The 18,224-nt window shown below is 45.5% G+C and overlaps 1 protein-coding gene across 8 annotated transcripts in view; it reads left to right on the forward strand.

Annotated features, from left to right (window-relative positions):
• The window catches only part of LUZP1 (leucine zipper protein 1), a 90,074-nt gene extending 72,724 nt beyond the window's left edge, over nucleotides 1–17,350 (forward strand). For 7 of the 8 annotated variants that reach the window (XM_072750810.1, XM_072750817.1, XM_072750813.1 and 4 more), the window contains 2 exons: nucleotides 8,689–11,870; nucleotides 13,440–17,350. In XM_072750810.1, coding sequence (XP_072606911.1) covers nucleotides 8,808–11,870; nucleotides 13,440–13,595 — 3,219 coding nt within the window. In that variant the 5' untranslated portion in view covers nucleotides 8,689–8,807 and the 3' untranslated portion in view covers nucleotides 13,596–17,350. Of the gene's footprint in view, nucleotides 1–4,639; nucleotides 4,699–8,688; nucleotides 11,871–13,439 lie in introns of all 8 variants that reach the window. The other variant, XM_072750816.1, reaches the window with a different exon arrangement.
• The last annotated feature ends 874 nt before the right edge of the window (nucleotides 17,351–18,224 follow it).

Consider the following 18,224-nt stretch of genomic DNA (forward strand, 5'->3'; position numbering starts at 1 on the left):
AGTTTTGTATATACTTGGGATAAATCCCATGTAGTCATGGTCTAAAATTCTATTTATACATTGTTGGATTAGATCTGCTAACATTTTGTTGCAGATTTTTCATCTGTGTTCATGAGTGATTAGTCTGTAGTTTTCTTTTTCTTGTAAGATCTTTGTCTAGTTTTGGTGTTAGGGTAATGCAGGCCTCATAGAATGCTCTAGAGGGGAGTACTCCCTCTGCTTCTAACTTCTGGAAGTTTGTAGAAAATTGTATAATTGGTATAATTATAGTTATTCTTAAGTGTATTTTACAATTACCTGTGATTACCATATGGTAATTCTATCTTTAATAATTACCATCCAGGCCTGATGTGTTTCCTGTTTTTGAAGGTTATTAATTATTAATTTCTTAAATATATACAGTCCTATTCAGATGATCTATTTCCTTCTTGTGTGCATTTTGGCAGATTGTATCTTTTAGGCAGTTGGTCCATTTCATCTAGGTTATCAAATTTGTAGGTATAGAATTTTTGATAATCCTTTATTATGCTTTTAATGTCCATGGGATCTGTAGTGCCATCCTCTCTTTAACTGCTGGTATTAATAATGTGTGTCTTGGGATCCCTGGGTGGCGCAGCGGTTTAGCGCCTGCCTTTGGCCCAGGGTGCGATCCTGGAGACCCGGGATTGAATCCCACGTCGGGCTCCTGGTGCATGGAGCCTGCTTCTCCCTCTGCCTGTGTCTCTGCCTCTCTCTCTCTTTCTGTGTGACTATCATAAATAAATAAAATTAAAAAAAAAATAATGTGTGTCTTCTTTTTTCTTTGTTAGCCTGGCTAGAGGCTTATTGATTCTGTCGATCTTTTTTTTTTTTTTTAAGATTTTATTTATTTACCCATGAGAGACACAGAGAGAGGCAGAGATATAGGCAAAGGGAAAAGCAGGCTCCATGCAGGGAGCCTGATGTGGGACTCGATCCGGGGATTCCAGGTTCACGCCCTGGGCCGAAGGCAGGTACTCAACCACTGAATACCCAGGCATCCCTTGTCGATCTTTTCAAAGAACAAGTTGATTACTCCTTCAGTTTTTCTTTTCTTCAGTTTACTTTGGTTTTAATTTGCTTTTGTTTTTCTAGTTTCCTAAGATGGAAGCAAAAATTTCGATTTCTTATTCTTTGATCTATGTATTATTTAGAAGTGTGTTGTTTAATCTCCAGATATTTGAGTACTTTCCAGCTTTCTGGGATTGATTTCTAGTGTAATTCCTTTGTGGCCTGAGAGTAGATAGTATATGGTTTCTGTTCTGTTCAAATTGTTAATTGTGTTTTCTGGCCCAGAATGTGGTCTCTCTTGGTGAATGTTCCATGTGAACTTAAGAATGCATATTCTGTTGTTGGATGTAGTACTTGATTGATGGTGTTGTTGACTTCAACTATGTTCTGATTTTCTGCCTGTTAGATCTGTCCATTTCTGACAGGGGTGCTGAAGTCTCCTAGCTATAATAGTGGATTCATCTATTTCTCTTTGCAATTCTGTAAGTTTGTGCCTCACATTTTTTTTGCCTCACACATTTTGATGCTCCATTGTTAGGTACATATACATATTAAGGATTGTTATATCTTCTTGGAAAATTGAGACTCCTATATCATTATGTAATGTCTATCTTTTCCCCTCATTTCACTTGCTCTGAAATCTGTCTGAAATTAACGTAGCTACTTCAACTTCCTTTTGCTGTGTGTATGTGTATTTTTTTTTCTTAAAGATTTTGAGAGAGAGAGAGAGAGACAGAGATAGCAAGAGAGAGCATGAGTGGGGAGGAGAAGCACAAGCAGGCTCCCCACTGAGCAGGCTCCATCCCAGACCCTGGGATCATGATCTGAGCCAAAGGCAGACACTTAACCAACTGAGCCACCCAGGCACCCCTCCAACTTCCTTTTGATTAGTTAGCATGACATATCTTTCTCTGTCCCTTAACTTTTAATCTTTTTTTTTTTTTAAGATTTATTAATTTTAGAGAAAGGGCAAGGGAGGGGCAGAGGGAGAGAGAGAATCTCAAGCAGACTACCTCCTGAGCATGGAACCCAGTATGGGGCTTGATTTCATGACCCTGAGATCATGACCTGAACTGAAATCAAGAGTCAGACACTTAACCTACTGAGCAACCCAGGCGCCCCTAGTCATTATGTACTTTATTAAAATTTTAGAGTGGGTGCACTGAGTAATACATTGTATTGTTGAATCCCTATGTTGTACGTCTGAAACTAATATAATGTTGTACATTAATTATATTGGAATTAAATTTAAAGTTGGGTCCCCTGGGTGGCTCAGTTGGTGGAGGGCATGCATGACTATTGATCTTGGGGTTGGGAGTTAGAGCCCCACCTTGGGTGTTGAGATTACTTAAAATCTTAAAAAAATATATATATTTTAAGTGGGTTTTTGTAAATGTATATTTGGGTCTTGATTTTTTATTTACTCAGACCAGTCTCTCTCACTTGGTATATTTAGACTGTTGATATTTATTTATTTATCTTAAAAGATTCATTCATTCATTCATTCATTCATTCATTCATTCATTCATTCATTTATGATAGAAAGAGAGAGAGGAGGGAGAAGCAGGCTCCATGCCAGGAGCCCGATACAGGACTTGATCCCGGGACTCCAGGATTGCACTCTGGGCCAAAGGCAGGTGCTAAATCGCTGAGCCACCCAGGGATCCCCTAGACAGTTGATATTTAAAGTGATTATATGCTCTTGTGTTTTTGTTCCTTTTTTTTTTTTTAAACATCTATACTTTTGTTTTTCTTAAGATTTTAAAAAATTTTTTAATTTTTTTTTATTTTTTATTTATTTATTTATTTTTTTAAATAAATTTATTTTATTTTATTTTATTTTATTTATGATAGGCACACAGTGAGAGAGAGAGAGGCAGAGACACAGGCAGAGGGAGAAGCAGGCTCCATGCACCGGGAGCCCGACGTGGGACTCGATCCCTGGTCTACAGGATCGCGCCCTGGGCCAAAGGCAGGCGCCAAACCGCTGCGCCACCCAGGGATCCCCTTAATTTTTTTTTAAATTCATGAGAGACACATAGAGAGGCAGAGACGCAGGCAGAGGGAGAAGCAGGCTCCATGCAGGGAGTCTGACGTGGCACTCGATCCCCGGTCTCCAAGATCACCCTAGGCTGCAGACAGCACTAAACCACTGCGCCACCAGGGCTGCCCGTTTTTGTTCCTTTTTGTCTTTTTTTTCTGCCTTTTGTGGTTTTAACTGAGCATTTTATATGGATCCAGTTTCTGTCCTAAGCATATCGATTAAAACTTTTTTTTTTTTTTTTTTTAGTGTTTGACCTAGAGTTGCAGTGTAGATTTATAGGTAGTACATGTACCTTATAATAAAGTGTTTCTAGTTCTCATGTGTCCCTTGTACCATTGCGGTCATTAATTTTATTTATATTTAAGCTACAGCCATTGAATACATTGTTATGATTTTTTTTTCATTGTTATGATTTTGAACAAACTATTATCTGTTAGATCAATTGAGAGTAATAAAAATGAAAAATGCCATTTTACTTTTATCTTAATGCTCTCCCTTTATGTAGTCTGAATTTTTTTTTATTAAAGATTTTATTTATTTATTCATGAGATACACAGAGAGTGAGAGAGAGAGAGAGAGGCAGAGACACAGGCAGAGGGGGAAGCAGGCTCCATGCAGGGAGTCCGACGTGGGACTCGATCCCCGATCTCCAGGATCACACCCCGGGCTGCAGGCGGCGCTAAACCGCTGCGCCACCAGGGCTGCCCTGGTGCCTATATTATTTTTCTGCTCACTGATGAACTCTTTTAACATTTCTGGCAAGCTATGTTTATTGGCAGTGGATCTCAATTTTTATTTGTCTGAGAAAGTGTTTATTTTTCCTTTATTTCTGAAGTGGTATGTAAGTTTTTTTGTGTTTGCAGGGTACAGAATTGTAGATTGGTGGCTTCCCCCCCACCTCCCTCCCAACATTTTAAATATTTCACTCCACTGACTTCTGGCTTGCATAACTTCTGAGAAGACAGATGTAATTCTTGTCTTTGTTCCTCTATTGGTAAGGTGGTTTTTTCCCTGTGGGTCTTTCAAGGTTTTTTCCATATCTTTGATTTTCTGCAGTGTGAATTTGATATGTCTAGCGTTGGGTTTTTGTTTTTTCTTTTATCTTTTTGGCATTTATCCTGCTTGGTGTTATTTGGTATCTGACACTAATTTTTGGAAATTCTCAGTCATCGCTTCAAATTTTTTTCTTCTTCCATGATTCCTGTTACATGTTATAACCTTTTGTAGTTGTCTTTCTTTTTTTTAAAGTCTCTTTACTTTTGAGGTTTGGAAGTTTCTATTGATGACATACCCTCAAGCTCAGAGGTTTTTTTACCCAGCTCTGTTAGTCTATTAATGAGATATTTAAAGGCATTATTTATTTGTTACAATGTTTCTGATTTTAACTTTTTTTTTTGATTCCTAGAATTTCCATTTCTGTTCTTGTATGATGTCTACTTTTTCCATTAGAGCCCGTAGCATATTAATCATAGTTTTAAATTTTTGGTAATTCCAGCATCTCTGCCATATCTGAGTCTGGTTCTGATGCTTGCTCTGTTTCTTCAAACTGCCTTTTTTGCCTTTTAGTATGCCTGGTAATTTTTTGATGAAAGCAGGACATGATGTCCTGGATAGAAAGAACTGAGGTAAGTAGGCCTTCTCCCCTTCTTCTCTCAGACTCTCATGCTCCCCCAAACTCCCATGCCCCTTAGGTGATACAGGATGGCTAAAGGGAGCTGGAGTTGGGTATTTCCCTTCTTGCAGGCTTGGTTTGAAAATGCTTGCTTTAACCCTCCCCCTGCTGGGTGCTCAAGGGAGTTTTCTCTCATCTTCACTGTGAGAACCTTGTACAGCTCCTGGAGGTAAAGTCCACAAAATGCAGTGCATCCCCCTAAGATTGAGACTGCCTCATGTTCTTAATTTGCAGAGTTGTCCACACTGGGCCTCTAGCAATTTGTCAATTGTAGTTATAGGTTTTCCTACCCTGGTGCCGATTTCCACAGATACTTGTGAGTTTCTGTTCTGTTAGATTATGATTCCCTGCATCCACTTGTCTAATTTTTCGAGAAGTGGATTTTGTGGCCTCATTTCTCTCCTGGATTTTCAAACTGTTCAGCTTTTTATATGTTAAGACACAGTGATGACTTCCTAACGTACTAGACCAGAAACTGGAAGTCAGCCCTACCTTCTGTATGCTTTTTACTTCTCTCCTGCCTTAAGATTTTTTTTTATTGTGGTAAAAATGCATAACCTAAAATATATTCACATTGTTGTACAAACCAATCTCTGGAACATTTTTTATCTAGCATCACTGAAATTCCATACCCATTAAACAACAGTTCCCACTTCCCCTCCCCAACCCTGTGGCATTTACCATTCCGCTCTGTTTCTATGGATTTGAATATTCTAGGTACTTCATATGAGTAAAATCATAAAGTATTTGTCTTTTGTGACTGGATTGTTTCAATTAGCACAGTGTCCTCAAGCTTCACCCGGGTTGTACTGCATGTAAGAGTCTCCTTTTTAAAGACTAATATTTCACTTTAACATATACTACATTTTGTGTTTCCATTCATCCATTGATGGACACTTGGGTTGTTTCCACTTCTTGGTCGTTGCAAATAGCGCTGTTGTGAATATAGATAGGTATGCAAATATCTCTTCAAGATTGTTTTGAATTTTTGTGCTTATACCCAGGAGTGAAGACTGCTGGGTCATATGGTAATTCTATCTTTAATTTTTTGAGGAGCTGCCATACTGTTTTCCATAGCAGCTTTTCCATTTTATTTTCCCACCAACAATCATGAGCATTCCAGTTTCTCCATATTCTCACCAACACTTGTTTTTTTGATAGTAGCCATCCTGATGTGTATGAAGTGATCTCTCTCATTGTGATTTTGATTTGCATTTCCCCAATGATTAATGATATCAGGTATCTTTTCATATGCTTCTAGGCCACTTGGATATTATCTTTGGAGCAATGTCTGTTCAAGTCGCTTGCCCTTTTTTTATTTTTTTAATTTTTATTTTTTTTTAAAGATTTTATTTATTTATTCATGAGAGTGTATACACAGAGAGAAAGGCAGAGACACAGGCAGAGGGAGAAGCAGGCTCCTCACAGGGAGCCCGATGTGGGACTCGATCCCAGGTCCCCAGGGTCATGCCCTGGGCTGACGGTGGCACTAAACCGCTGAGCCACCAGGCTGCCCCACTTGCCCATTTTTAAATCATGTTATTTGTTAAGTTGTAGGAGTTCTTTTATATATATTCTGCTTATTAATGTCTTACTAGATATATAATTAGCAGTTACTCTTAATAAGGTCTAAGGTTAGTTATAATTAACTGTCTTCTTCCCCCAAACTACAGCTTCTTACGAACACTTGAATTCTGATTTCTTTATGACTTACATATTATTACCCAGCATTTAGGTTTAGTTCCACTTTGGTTTTATCCTGCCCTACCCCCTCCTGTCCCCAATTAACTTTTGTTTATTGTTTAACTGAACCAGTGCTTGTTTGGGTTAATTTCTTTGCTTTCCATTCCTTCTTGCGTATCATGCCTGTCTTAAGTGAAAGATTTATTTTTCTGAGAGTGTGTGTGTGCATGAGTAGGGAAAGGGGTAGATGGAAAGGGAAAGCAGATTCCTTGTTGAGCGTGATGCCCAAAATGAGGCTCGATCCCACAACCCTGAGATCATGTCCTGAGCCAAAATCAAGAGTCCGATGCTCGACCGACTGGTCCACCCATGTGCCCCAGTTTCTATATTCTCAATTATCATAAATCCATAAATAGCTTTTTCAGTGAAGGTGTGTTAATAATGAATACTTAGGTTTTTATTTCTCTTTTTTTGTTCTGAAAGAGTTTCTAATTGTACCTTCTTTCATAGTTTCACAGGGTATCTTCTTCTAGGTTATTATTTTCTCTTAGAACTTTAAAAGTCTTACCATGTCTTTTATTTGACACAAGTTTCTGAGAATCTACTTCATTTTACTTCATAGAGTACATATATATTTTTCCTTCTTGGTGCTTCTCTTAGTGGTATTCTTCTGTATCCTTACTATGTGTCTAGGTGCAGATTTAACTTTGTCCCTGCTTGATTGGGACCTTGCTTCCTAAATATGAAGCTCCCTATCTTTCATCAACTCTTGAAAATACTAGTAGCTCTTCAAATATTGCGTCCCCCCATTCTCTCTATTCCTTCCTTTTGTTAAATGTGTTAATTTTATTCCCCATCCATTAACCTTTCTTTCTTTTGAAGATTTTATTTATTTGAGAGAGATGGTGAAAGAGAGCATGAGCAGAGAAAGAGGGAGAAGTAGCCTTCCCCACTGAGCAGGGAGCCCCATGTGGGGCTCGATCCCACGACCCTGAGATCATGACCTGAGCCAAAGGCAGCTATTTAACCAACTGAGTCACCCAGGTCCCCCTTGCCCCTTTTTAAAAAGTAGGCCTAATGCCCTTTATGGGGCCCAGGGTAGGTCTTGAACTCATGACTCTGAGATCAAGACCTGAGCTGAAATCAACAGTTAACTGACTGAGCCACTAATTAGCTTTTCTTTCACAAAATCTTTTAAGTTTGTGCTGCCCTTTGTAATCTCCGTATATCTCTTCTCAGCCACTGTACTCTTCACTTGCATCTAATTTGCCATTTTTCTTTCCATTTCTAGTGAAGAAGTTTGGTTAATTTTTTTTTTAATTTTTTTTAAATTTTTATTTATTTATGATAGTCACAGAGAGAGAGAGAGAGGCAGAGACACAGGCAGAGGGAGAAGCAGGCTCCATGCACCGGGAGCCCGACGTGGGATTCGATCCCGGGTCTCCAGGATCGCGCCCTGGGCCAAAGGCAGGCGCCAAACCGCTGCGCCACCCAGGGATCCCGAAGTTTGGTTAATTTTAAAATCTTCTGATCTTTGTTGACACCATCTTTTTCTTGTCTCCTGGTTTGTCAACTTTAAACATTGGAATGTGCTTAATTTCTGGTCTTTAATCTATCTTACAAACCTTGGTTCTTATTGATATAAATAGTAAAAGATTGGTCCTTATGTGTTTTGTAACTTAGAATAGTAAACCCAAGGTTCAGCAGGACTTTATCTGTGGGACTCTTGTGTGACCTGAGTAGAGAGAGTGTCTCTCAGGAGTATTTTGTTGACCTCTGCTAGGTTTCCCAGGGATTTTGCCAGGCTGAGACCATTTTAGGTTAGATTCTCAGTGAGGACAAGTTGATACCATATCACTCAAGGCAGGGTAAATTTGAACTCAGAACTCGGGTGAAGGCACACCCAAAATTATAGACTCTCTAGGGGTCTAACCCTTTCTTTCTCCTCTCATGGAGCCTAGGTCCTATTATCTCCCTAATGTCAAGAGGTGATTTTTCTTAGAGCCTGCCATGAGAAATGAGGCATTCTTTTACGCCTTTTTGCCATGTGGCCTCTGGTGACATTCTTCATTAGGATAAAACTAGGTAATCACCTAAGTATCCACCTTAAAGCACCAGGGTGTTCCTGCGGGATTACTGAAATTCATTCATTTAACAAATTTGAGCGCCTGTGTTCCAGGCACAAGAATTACTACAACTGGGAGCTGAAGTACAGGTTTGAGATTTGCCCCCTGACATGCTTTCTGCTTTCCTTCTATAGACTGATAATGGTCTCCGGCTGCCCAAGAAGGTTGTGGATGCCAAGAGAAAGGTAACCATTTCTCATCCCCTCGAGTGGAACTGGATGCTTCTAGGAGCCCGTGCCGGCTGGCAGTAGACATGGCTGAGTTTACAAGCTACAAGGAGACCGCCTCCAGCCGCCACCTGCGGTTTAAGTTACAGAGTCTAAGCCGCCGCCTCGATGAGCTAGAGGAAGCCACAAAAAACCTCCAGAAAGCAGAGGATGAGCTCTTGGATCTCCAGGACAAGGTGATTCAGGCAGAAGGCAGCAACTCCAGCATGTTGGCAGAGATTGAAGTGCTGCGCCAGCGAGTGCTGAGAATTGAAGGCAAAGATGAGGAAATTAAGAGAGCAGAGGACCTGTGTCAACTGATGAAGGAGAAGCTGGAAGAGGAGGAAAACCTCACCCGGGAGCTGAAATCTGAGATCGAGCGGCTTCAGAAACGAATGGCTGAACTGGAGAAGCTGGAGGAGGCCTTTGGCAGGAGTAAGAATGACTGTACTCAACTGTGTCTGAGTCTGAATGAGGAGAGAAACCTGACAAAGAAGATCTCCTCTGAGCTGGAGATGCTCAGGGTCAAAGTGAAAGAACTGGAATCTTCCGAGGACCGCCTAGATAAAACTGAACAGAGTTTAGTGTCAGAGTTAGAAAAGCTGAAGTCGTTAACTCTGAGCTTTGTAAGTGAGAGAAAATACTTGAATGAAAAGGAGAAAGAAAATGAGAAACTGATAAAAGAGCTCACTCAGAAACTGGAGCAGAACAAAAAAATGAACCGAGATTATACAAGGAATGCTTCTAATCTTCTGGAAAGAAATGACCTACGGATTGAGGATGGGATCTCCTCCACACTGCCATGCAAAGAATCAAGAAGGAAGGGCACGCTGGACTATTTAAAGCAGGTAGAGAATGAAACAAGAAACAAATCAGAAAACGAAAAGAACCGAAATCAGGAAGACAACAAAGTTAAAGATCTTAACCAAGAGATTGAGAAACTTAAGACACAAATCAAACATTTTGAATTTTTGGAAGAGGAGCTTAAGAAAATGAGGGCCAAAAATAATGATCTTCAGGATAATTACCTAAGTGAACAAAATAAAAACAAACTTCTAGCCAGCCAGCTGGAGGAGATCAAGCTACAAATCAAGAAGCAGAAAGAGTTAGAGAATGGGGAGGTAGAAGGAGACGAGGCTTTCCTGTCCAGCAAAGGCAGGCACGAGAGGACTAAGGTGAGAGGCCACGGGAGTGAGGCACCTGCATCCAAACACACGCCCCGGGAACTGTCCCCTCTGCATAAGCGGGAGAGGCATCGCAACAGGGAGTTCGCTCTCAACAATGAAAACTATTCTCTGGGCAACAGGCAGGTTTCCTCTCCCAGTTTCACCAATAGGAGGGCAGCCAAAGCTTCCAACATAGGGGCAGCAGCGGACAGTGGGACTCAGGAGACAAGGAGAACTGAGGATCGATTTGCACCTGGCTCTTCTCAGAGTGAAGGGAAGAAGTCCAGGGAACAGCCATCAGTGCTTAGCCGCTACCCGCCAGCTGCTCAGGAGCACAATAAAGTTTGGAAGGGTACTCCCAAGCCAGGTACTGACAGTGGGTTGAAGGGAAAAGTGGAGAAGACAACACGAACATTTAGTGACCATAGCACCCAGGGATCTGTTCCCAATGACATACTGGGTAGAGCTGACAAGGCTTCTGACACCTCCACTGAGGCCCCCTTTGGCAAGAGGGGGCAGGTACCTGGCAATGGAAGTCCGTTAACTCAGGCCTCAGATTGTGGCAGTCCTAAGGCAGTTGGAGCTCTGGCCTCATCTCGAAGATCTTCCTCAGAAGGGCTCTGCAAGGGCAAAAAGGCTGCTAGTGGCCCAGAGGCTGATACCAGTTTCCCAAATGCCAAGCCTCCACTTTTATCAAAGTATCCTTATAGCTCCAGAAGCCAAGAGAACATCCTTCAGGGCTTTTCAACCCCAAATAAAGAAGACCAACCCGTAGCAGTTGTGATGGAAGACAGCAGTCAGCATGAGGCCCTGCGGTGCCGAGTCATCAAGTCCAGTGGCAGAGAGAAGCCAGACTCAGATGATGATGTGGATGTGACATCTCTTGTCACTGCCAAGCTGGTAAACACAACCATTACTCCGGAGCCAGAACCCAAACACCAACCCAACTCTAGGGAAAAAGCCAAATCCCGAGGAGGACTTAAAACCTCCCTGTTTGAGAATGATAAAGATGTTGGGACAGAAAATGAATCTGTGAAAACTGTCAGAGCCTCCACCAATGCCACAGAGTTCCCAGATGCCAATGGTGCTGGGGTAAAAAGCCAACGGCCCTTCAGCCCCAGAGAGGCCTTGCGGTCTAGAGCCATCATCAAACCTGTCATCATTGATAAGGATGTGAAAAAAATCATGGGAGGATCTGGAACTGAGGCCACAACGGAGAAGCAGAAATCCACCTCCAAACCAGGGCCAAACAAGGTGACAAGCAGCATAACTATCTACCCCTCTGACAGCAGCAACCCTAGATCCACCCCAAGTGAGGCCCCGCGGGAGAGGCACACATCCACCAGCAACATCCAGGTGGGGCCAGCAGAGCTCACGTCAGTTAGCAACCACGTCAGCTCCCCCTTTGAGCTCTCCATTCACAAACATGACATCGCCCTACAGTTCACAGAAGCTGAAAGAATGGGAGATGGGCCCCTGAAGAACAGGCCAGAAACAGTGGTCTCTCGGAGCAGCATTATCATCAAGCCATCAGATCCTGTGGAGAGAAATAGCCATGCACCCCCAGCGGAGACAATCAGGTGGAAAAGCCATAGTGCCCCTTCAGAAGTGGGCTCTTCAGATGCTAGACATGTTACTGTGCGGAACACCTGGAAGAGTAGGCGAGACTTGAACTCTTTAGAAGACCCCCCAACTCGAATAGGTAGAAATGTGGAAGCTACCAATGCTTACACCCAGAGGGCCGCCACAGACTGTTCAGACCTTGGACAGTCCAGGTTGCACCTTGGTGAGCAGGGCACTCAAAGGGCAGGAAATTCAGGGGATGCCCCCGAGCTCGCCTCCAGAAGGACCCAGAGTAGTCTCACCGTGTCTGAGGTGCTCACTCGTCGGAATCGAGTGGGAGACGCCGCCACGGCTGCAGCCTGGAACCACTCGGCAGGCGCGGTGAGCCCCACTGCTCCCCCTCTCTCCCTGGGCCCATCCTCTCTCCCTCCCCTCCTCCTGCTGTCCCTTCCTCTGGCCACTGTGGCCCAGGGCTGGGAAATACTGGGTAGAGCTGGGCTGCTCGGAGAACTGCGGAAAATAAGGTGGGGTTAGCCTTGAAGGATGAAGTACACTGAAGAAGGTATTTTGGTAGAGAAGCAGCAGGAGTTTCCAAAACCCTCTCTCCCAGTTTGTCTCTTTCATCTGTGAAGGCCACACAAAAAAAGGGAGGTCTGGCCTCTGTTCTCTGGCTTTGCCAGGGGAGCCAAAGGCACTCCCTCCCCTTGAAGCCCCACAGAGCAGCGCCTAGAAGCTTGAGGGAAGCTGCAGCCCCTGGGGAGCTCTGAGCGAGGGCAGCCTTGACCTTTCTGTGGTGCGTAGAGCTGAGAGCCAGGGAAGGGGTTCCCACAGCAGAGCGCTGCCAGCTGCTGGACACGGGGGATGCAGGGAGCGAGGGCTCATTCGGGGCCTATTTTACATGCTTTGTGCCCATGTCACCTTCTGCCCCAGACACTTGTCCAAGTCTGAGGGCAGGGCTGATACAGTACGGCTCATGACAGGAGAGAAAATCCACCACCACCTCCTCATATGAGGGTCAGAACGGCACCTGAAGGGGAAGCCTCTGGGAGGGTCTTAGATATGGAGCCTATGAGGATGTAAGACGTTTTGGACTTAGACGTGGTTTCCTTCTTTTTGAAAGGCAGGTGATGGTATATTACCTTGAACCATTCTGTAAGTCCTTACAGGGTGCTCAGGGTCTGACCAAGCACTTGCCCACCAGCTCAGTCTCCCGAGAGCCCCGCAGGCAGGTATTAGCCTCATTTCTTAGATACGGAAACCGAAGGTCAGAGACACCAAGTACCGAACCCAGCACCGCCCAAGTGAATTACTGGAAGAACTAAGATTTGAATCCAAGGTTCCTCCTAGTTCTGAATCCAGTGCTTTCTACCCTGCACCCTGACCCTCTCATTCATACTGTTCTACATTCTTGATCTGCATTTGCTCAAAGGACCAGAGAGGACAGTGGAAAGGCAGAGTTCTGATAGAAGAGTGAAGACAGAGGAGTGTGTAGGTCTCTGAGGCTGTGGCTGTCAGCGAAGGGGAGGGCTTAGGTATGGGACCTGAAGGGGAAGGCACCTGGCTTTTTGGTAGTTGGGAAGAAGGAAAAGCATGGTCTTGCTTCCTTTTTAGTATACTTCCTTGTTCCCCAACCAGGGAGATGGCTCCCGCCAGGAAGCGTGCAGCCTGCACGTGCAGAGCTCAGGGACTGCCAGGCCCCGAGTCATGGGGCCAGCCGATGCCCTGTCCTACCCTACGAGCCCCAGCAGCTTCAGGGCGTCGTCTACCCTAGTTTCCAAGGAGCATATAAGTCAGCCTGTCCTCAGACCAAAACAAGTCTTTGTAGTTAGGGTATGGTCAGCCTACACTGTACCTCCCTGCCAGGCTGGAGAGGACCCCTGGGGTAGGGAGCGAGCAGTCTTGTTACCCGCTGCTATCCTCCACAGCTCACTTCTGTCCTTTTTGGCACAGGAGGAGGGGGACGACTGCACACTCGGCGTCCACAGGCGACTGCACAACTCCCTGGAGCGATCTGAACTGCCTGCGAAGCAGGGGCCGCTGGAGCCCGGGCGAGCCCGGGCCGAGGAACGGTTACGGCCGGCCAGGCCCTGCGCTGAGGACAACTGAGCCAGCTGGGTGAGGTCTGCGGTCTCCTGTGCTCCTGCTTCTCTGCTCTCCTGCCTTCCTGCCCTATGAAGGATGCGAGCCCAGTTAACCAGGCTAGACCAGGCCGGGCCTTGGCTGGGAGACGACGGCAGACCAGGCTATGGCTCGGGTCGTCTTGCCAGTTGGCCAGAGGGAATCAGAAACTACAAGCTGGACAAAGTCACCCAGGCCCAGCCTTCCCTGATGCATGAGTCCTCTCTCCTTGTTCCTGTCCCCAGTCGGATGGGCCCCTCTGGCCCCCGGGTGGGGAAAGATACAGAAGCCCCTTGTATCCTCAACCACCCAGCAGCAGCTGAAAGCTCCTCTCTGCTCCTCGGGGGGTCGGAGGGCAGCCCCTTCAGTGTGGTTAGTTTCTTAGTCTCCTCACCGCATCGGTTCACTCCTTGTTTGCTCTAGGGGCCCAAGTACCCGCGAGACTTAGCAGCCACCAGCTCCACCTGGGAGGCTTCCACTCCTTTCCCCTTTGGAGTTCCTCAGCCTGGGACAGCAGAAGAGGTCTGTGCTGCCTCTAAGAGACTATAGGACCAAGCTGTAGGCTGAAGCTTCTCTGACATAGCCCCCCGGCTGATTCTTTCCTGGGGGCAGAGCACACGGGTACCCACCTATTAGAATGATGTCCTATTCCCCCCGCCCCCGGCTCTCTGCTCACCTTCCAAAGGCACCTGGAAGCGCATAAGCCTCACGCATCTCCTTTCCTGGGCACCAATAATGCTGCTGGCACTGCCCCGCTCCTCTCCTGTGGCGGGAGACTTCAGGCCAACTCCGTCATTTCCGCCGTCAGAATACTCCTGGACTGAACTGGGCCTGACCCAGCGTACTCTGCCTTCTAGAAAGGGCCCAGCAAGGGGGAAAGTGGGCAGGAAGAAGTGTTTCCCGTCACTCCACAAAGCAATATTTCCATGAAAGGCATGGACTTTGTCTCTCTTCCTTCATCCCCTGTGGAGGAGGTCTCGCACTTTACCAAGCTGATGCATTCCTACAGAAGTGGGCCTTGGTTTCTGCAAACTGTCATTACGATGACTTCACTGGTGGAAAGGTAGTAAATGCCTACTGAGGGCCCCAGGTTTATACAGTGCATAGTGCAGCAAACCTTTCAGGAAGCCACATAAACAAAAATTGATTCGTTTCCTTATACCAGTCACGGCAGGGGTTGGGGTCGGGGTGGGGGTGGGGGGTTAAAAAGAAACATTTATTCTTGGCACTGCTTTTTGGCTACCACTCTCAGTTCAAAGAAGGGACCCCTCTCCAATGACTAGATGCTGTTCCTTCATAGTGAAAGAGCATTACTAGGAGTCAGGAAGGCTGTGTGGCTCTGGGCAAGTCGCTGTCCCCTTGGGGCCTTAGTTTCCTTAGCTATAAAACAAATTCTTTGAAATGGTCTCTGAGGGTCCTAAATTTGGCATTCTGGGATTATTCTGTTTACACTGTCCTGTGGGTGGGGAGGTGATTCTTTTAGAAGGTAGCATCCAGATGGGTTTGGGGAAGGTGTGCCCCCCCCCCCCCCCCCCATTTTCCTGGGCCTTATTTTTTCCACGTTTTAACATGAGGATGAACCAGGAGAAGCTCCCTTGGGCTTGTTCTTCTAGTCTGTAAGATGAGAGATTAGATGGCTTCTGTAGCCCTTTTGGCGCCAGCCTTGCCCACTTGCCACACAGTGTCCCCTGGCTTTCAGGACACAAGTTGGCCATCTCGTGTTGCTGTGCTTCATGAGCCATCTGCCCGTGTCTGCCATCAGACTTGGGACCCTGGAGGAGGCCCAGGGCACACCTGGCTTCCTTTCAGGGATGGGAATGTTTTTGTGCCTACTTCCATTTTCTGGAATTTTGCCAGTCTAAGAGCCTTGCCATGTAGCTGTTCTTTCCTCCACAATGCTGCCTCAGATGCTCAGTTTAAGACGCTGTTTTCAAAATATCTTCTTGCTGCTTCTCCTGGATCACTGGCCAGAAACTCACTTGCCTAAGGCTGCAACCTCACGTGTAGCCTCCCCTGCCATTCTTCACTGGTTGGCAATCTTGAGAGTCCAAAGGAGATGGACCTTTGCAGGGGTCATCTGAGGTTATAGGAAACCAAGTCTGTGGCTCTTCTCTACTGGTGGAAACAAAAGGGTGCCAAGCCATGCCTACAAAGATTTCGCCAATAATTCTTGTCTTTGGGCATTGGAGCCCTGGATTCTGGTGCTGTAGCTCCTGGTGCCAAAGTCTGGATCTTTCTATGTTGCAGCAGCACCAACACCTGCCACTACCCAAAATGCTCTGTGGAAGAGGGACAGTTGTGGAACCCTCTGGTCAGGGGCTGCTATCTTAAAATCTGAGTGCAATAGGGTTTGATTGTAACAATTATTTCAGGATAAATATTATGTTTCCTTAATCTGCATACTTTCTAGAACCATTGTAAAATAGATTTTATTTTTAAATGTCCTCAGCATTGCAGGAGATACCATTTTAATAGCAAATGAAGGCTGGAGGCTTCGTTCCTCTGGGTTTCAAATGGCTGGCAAGGCTGGCTCTCAGATTCCAAAGTTGGAAGGCACCTTTCTGAAAAGCAACCTCTGTGTGACCATCTAGACCTCACTGTCAGGGGTCCTGGTGGAAATTTCCACATGAAGGGGAGACCTGGTAATCAAATAGCTGTCCACTCAACCAAGTACTCCCACTGTCCCCGCCAACAAACCTACTTTTCTGACAAACCTCTGCTGCAGTGTGGCTCTAACTCCAGGTTTCACCTGCAGGTGGACAGTTGTGGGAGGGCTTCCCAATGAGCCCGTGGTTAGAGTAATTGTTTGAGGTGGCTGAGTGCCAGAGGCCGGTCTCTCACCACTCTGGTATGAAAAACCACTAGAGAGAAAGCTGCAGGGATGGTAGGCAAAGAAGCCATGGCTGTTTTTGCATTGGAGTGGCAACAAAACAGCCTGGGTTGAAGGGATCTGCAGTAGAGCCAACGACTCCAACCTCAGCCACGGGCGAGTCTGCACAGAAATCCTGCGCCCCTCATGGGGTGTGGGGAGGCTCTGTTGATCTTGGACCTGTCATCCTGGGGAAGTTTTAGTGCTTTACATTTAGTGGGTTAGTGCCAAGTGCTACCACTTCCCAGTAAAAGTGCAGGGGCCAGCCTTGGGGTCCCTAGCCGCCTCTGTTGATGTGGGGTTTGTTGTGGTCACTCTGACAGGACTGCTTTGGAAGAGCTGCTTTTAGGGATTATCTTTTGACTACCCCGGGTGGGGCTCAGGGTTCTCCTCAAAGCCTCACAACCAAGATCATAGGAAAGGAGCCCTATTTTCCTGCTGCTTCACAGCTCAGAACATGTATTGAATGGAATGTATTTTTAAGAGAATAAAGTCTATTTTTTTGTATTTTAAAGATTGGGAGGGCTGGGGAAGTAGCCCTCAAAAAACTGTTAATGCATTACAGGCCCCTTTGTGGGGGGGCGTCAGTAGCCGTCAGTCCACATCTGCTTGTTCAGGCAGGTGCTCTGGTCTCACCCCTGCCCCCTTGGAGTCCAGGTGTGGCAGCTTCTACATTCCCACTCCAAGCATGGGACCGAGGAGGCCGGACCCTGTGGCTGGAAACCAGGGCGAAGCCATGAGCAGTGACTCGGGGCTCCTTGGGTGCATGTGTATAGTGGAAGCTGCCTGTCTGCATGTATCCTCTGGCTCGAATGCTGTCTGTTGGCTCCGCAGCACAATATGTAACCAATAAAGCTCCCTAGTTTCCATGGGCTGTGTGAGTCAGTGATGCCATTTTGTTGTCGTCATCTGAGTACAGCTGCTGTCTGTGCACCGGTGCAGCTAGTATAGCTCACTGTGTTTTATTTAAAATAACTGGCTAATTAGTGACGCTGGAAGGACTGGAAACATGCTGGGGCTTGGGAAGGGATACACCTAGCACCCACATGACTGGATTTAAATGCAGCAATGAAACAGCTGCTAGGATTCTTGGTTTTAGGCTTGTCTGCTGTCACACACGAAAACATGCCATTTATTTTAAAAACAAGGTTTTAAAGCACCTAACCCACCTGAGGCAACAATATTGATGGCAGAGCTGGGATTCAAATGCAGGTCACAGGCCAAAGTCCATGTACTTTCCACTGCGTGCTATTCTTAGCTCTATACCACTTGCCCTGATCCTGGTGTGCAGATTCCCCCCATTGCTGTTAGTCCAGTACTAAGGAAAGCCTTCTCCATCTTCATCATCTAATTGTTAGCCCACCGATGTAATGTTCCTTCAAATCTAAGTATAAACCTCGTTTAGACTAATTATAGGGAAGAATTGACTAACACACCAGTAAAAGCCAGTTTTCAGAAACATGATGTACATGCATTTATGGTAACGTCTGTTAGGAGCCCTTGAGGAACAGTTACTGTTCCCTTCTTATAAAAACATTTTCCCTTATATGGCAAAAGGGACTTTGCAGACATGAGTAAGGATTTTGAAATGGGAAGATGATCTGGGTGGACCTTAAATGAAATCACAAGTATCCTTGTACAAGGAAGACAGGAGTATAGAACAAGAGAAGCAGAGATTGGAGTAATGTGCTCTGAAGGGCTCCAAGCCAAGAAATACAGCCACTAGAAGCTAAAAAGGCAAGGAAATG

The sequence above is a fragment of the Vulpes vulpes genome, chromosome 2 (genome assembly GCF_048418805.1).
Source record: "Vulpes vulpes isolate BD-2025 chromosome 2, VulVul3, whole genome shotgun sequence".
Lineage (NCBI taxonomy): Eukaryota > Metazoa > Chordata > Mammalia > Carnivora > Canidae > Vulpes > Vulpes vulpes.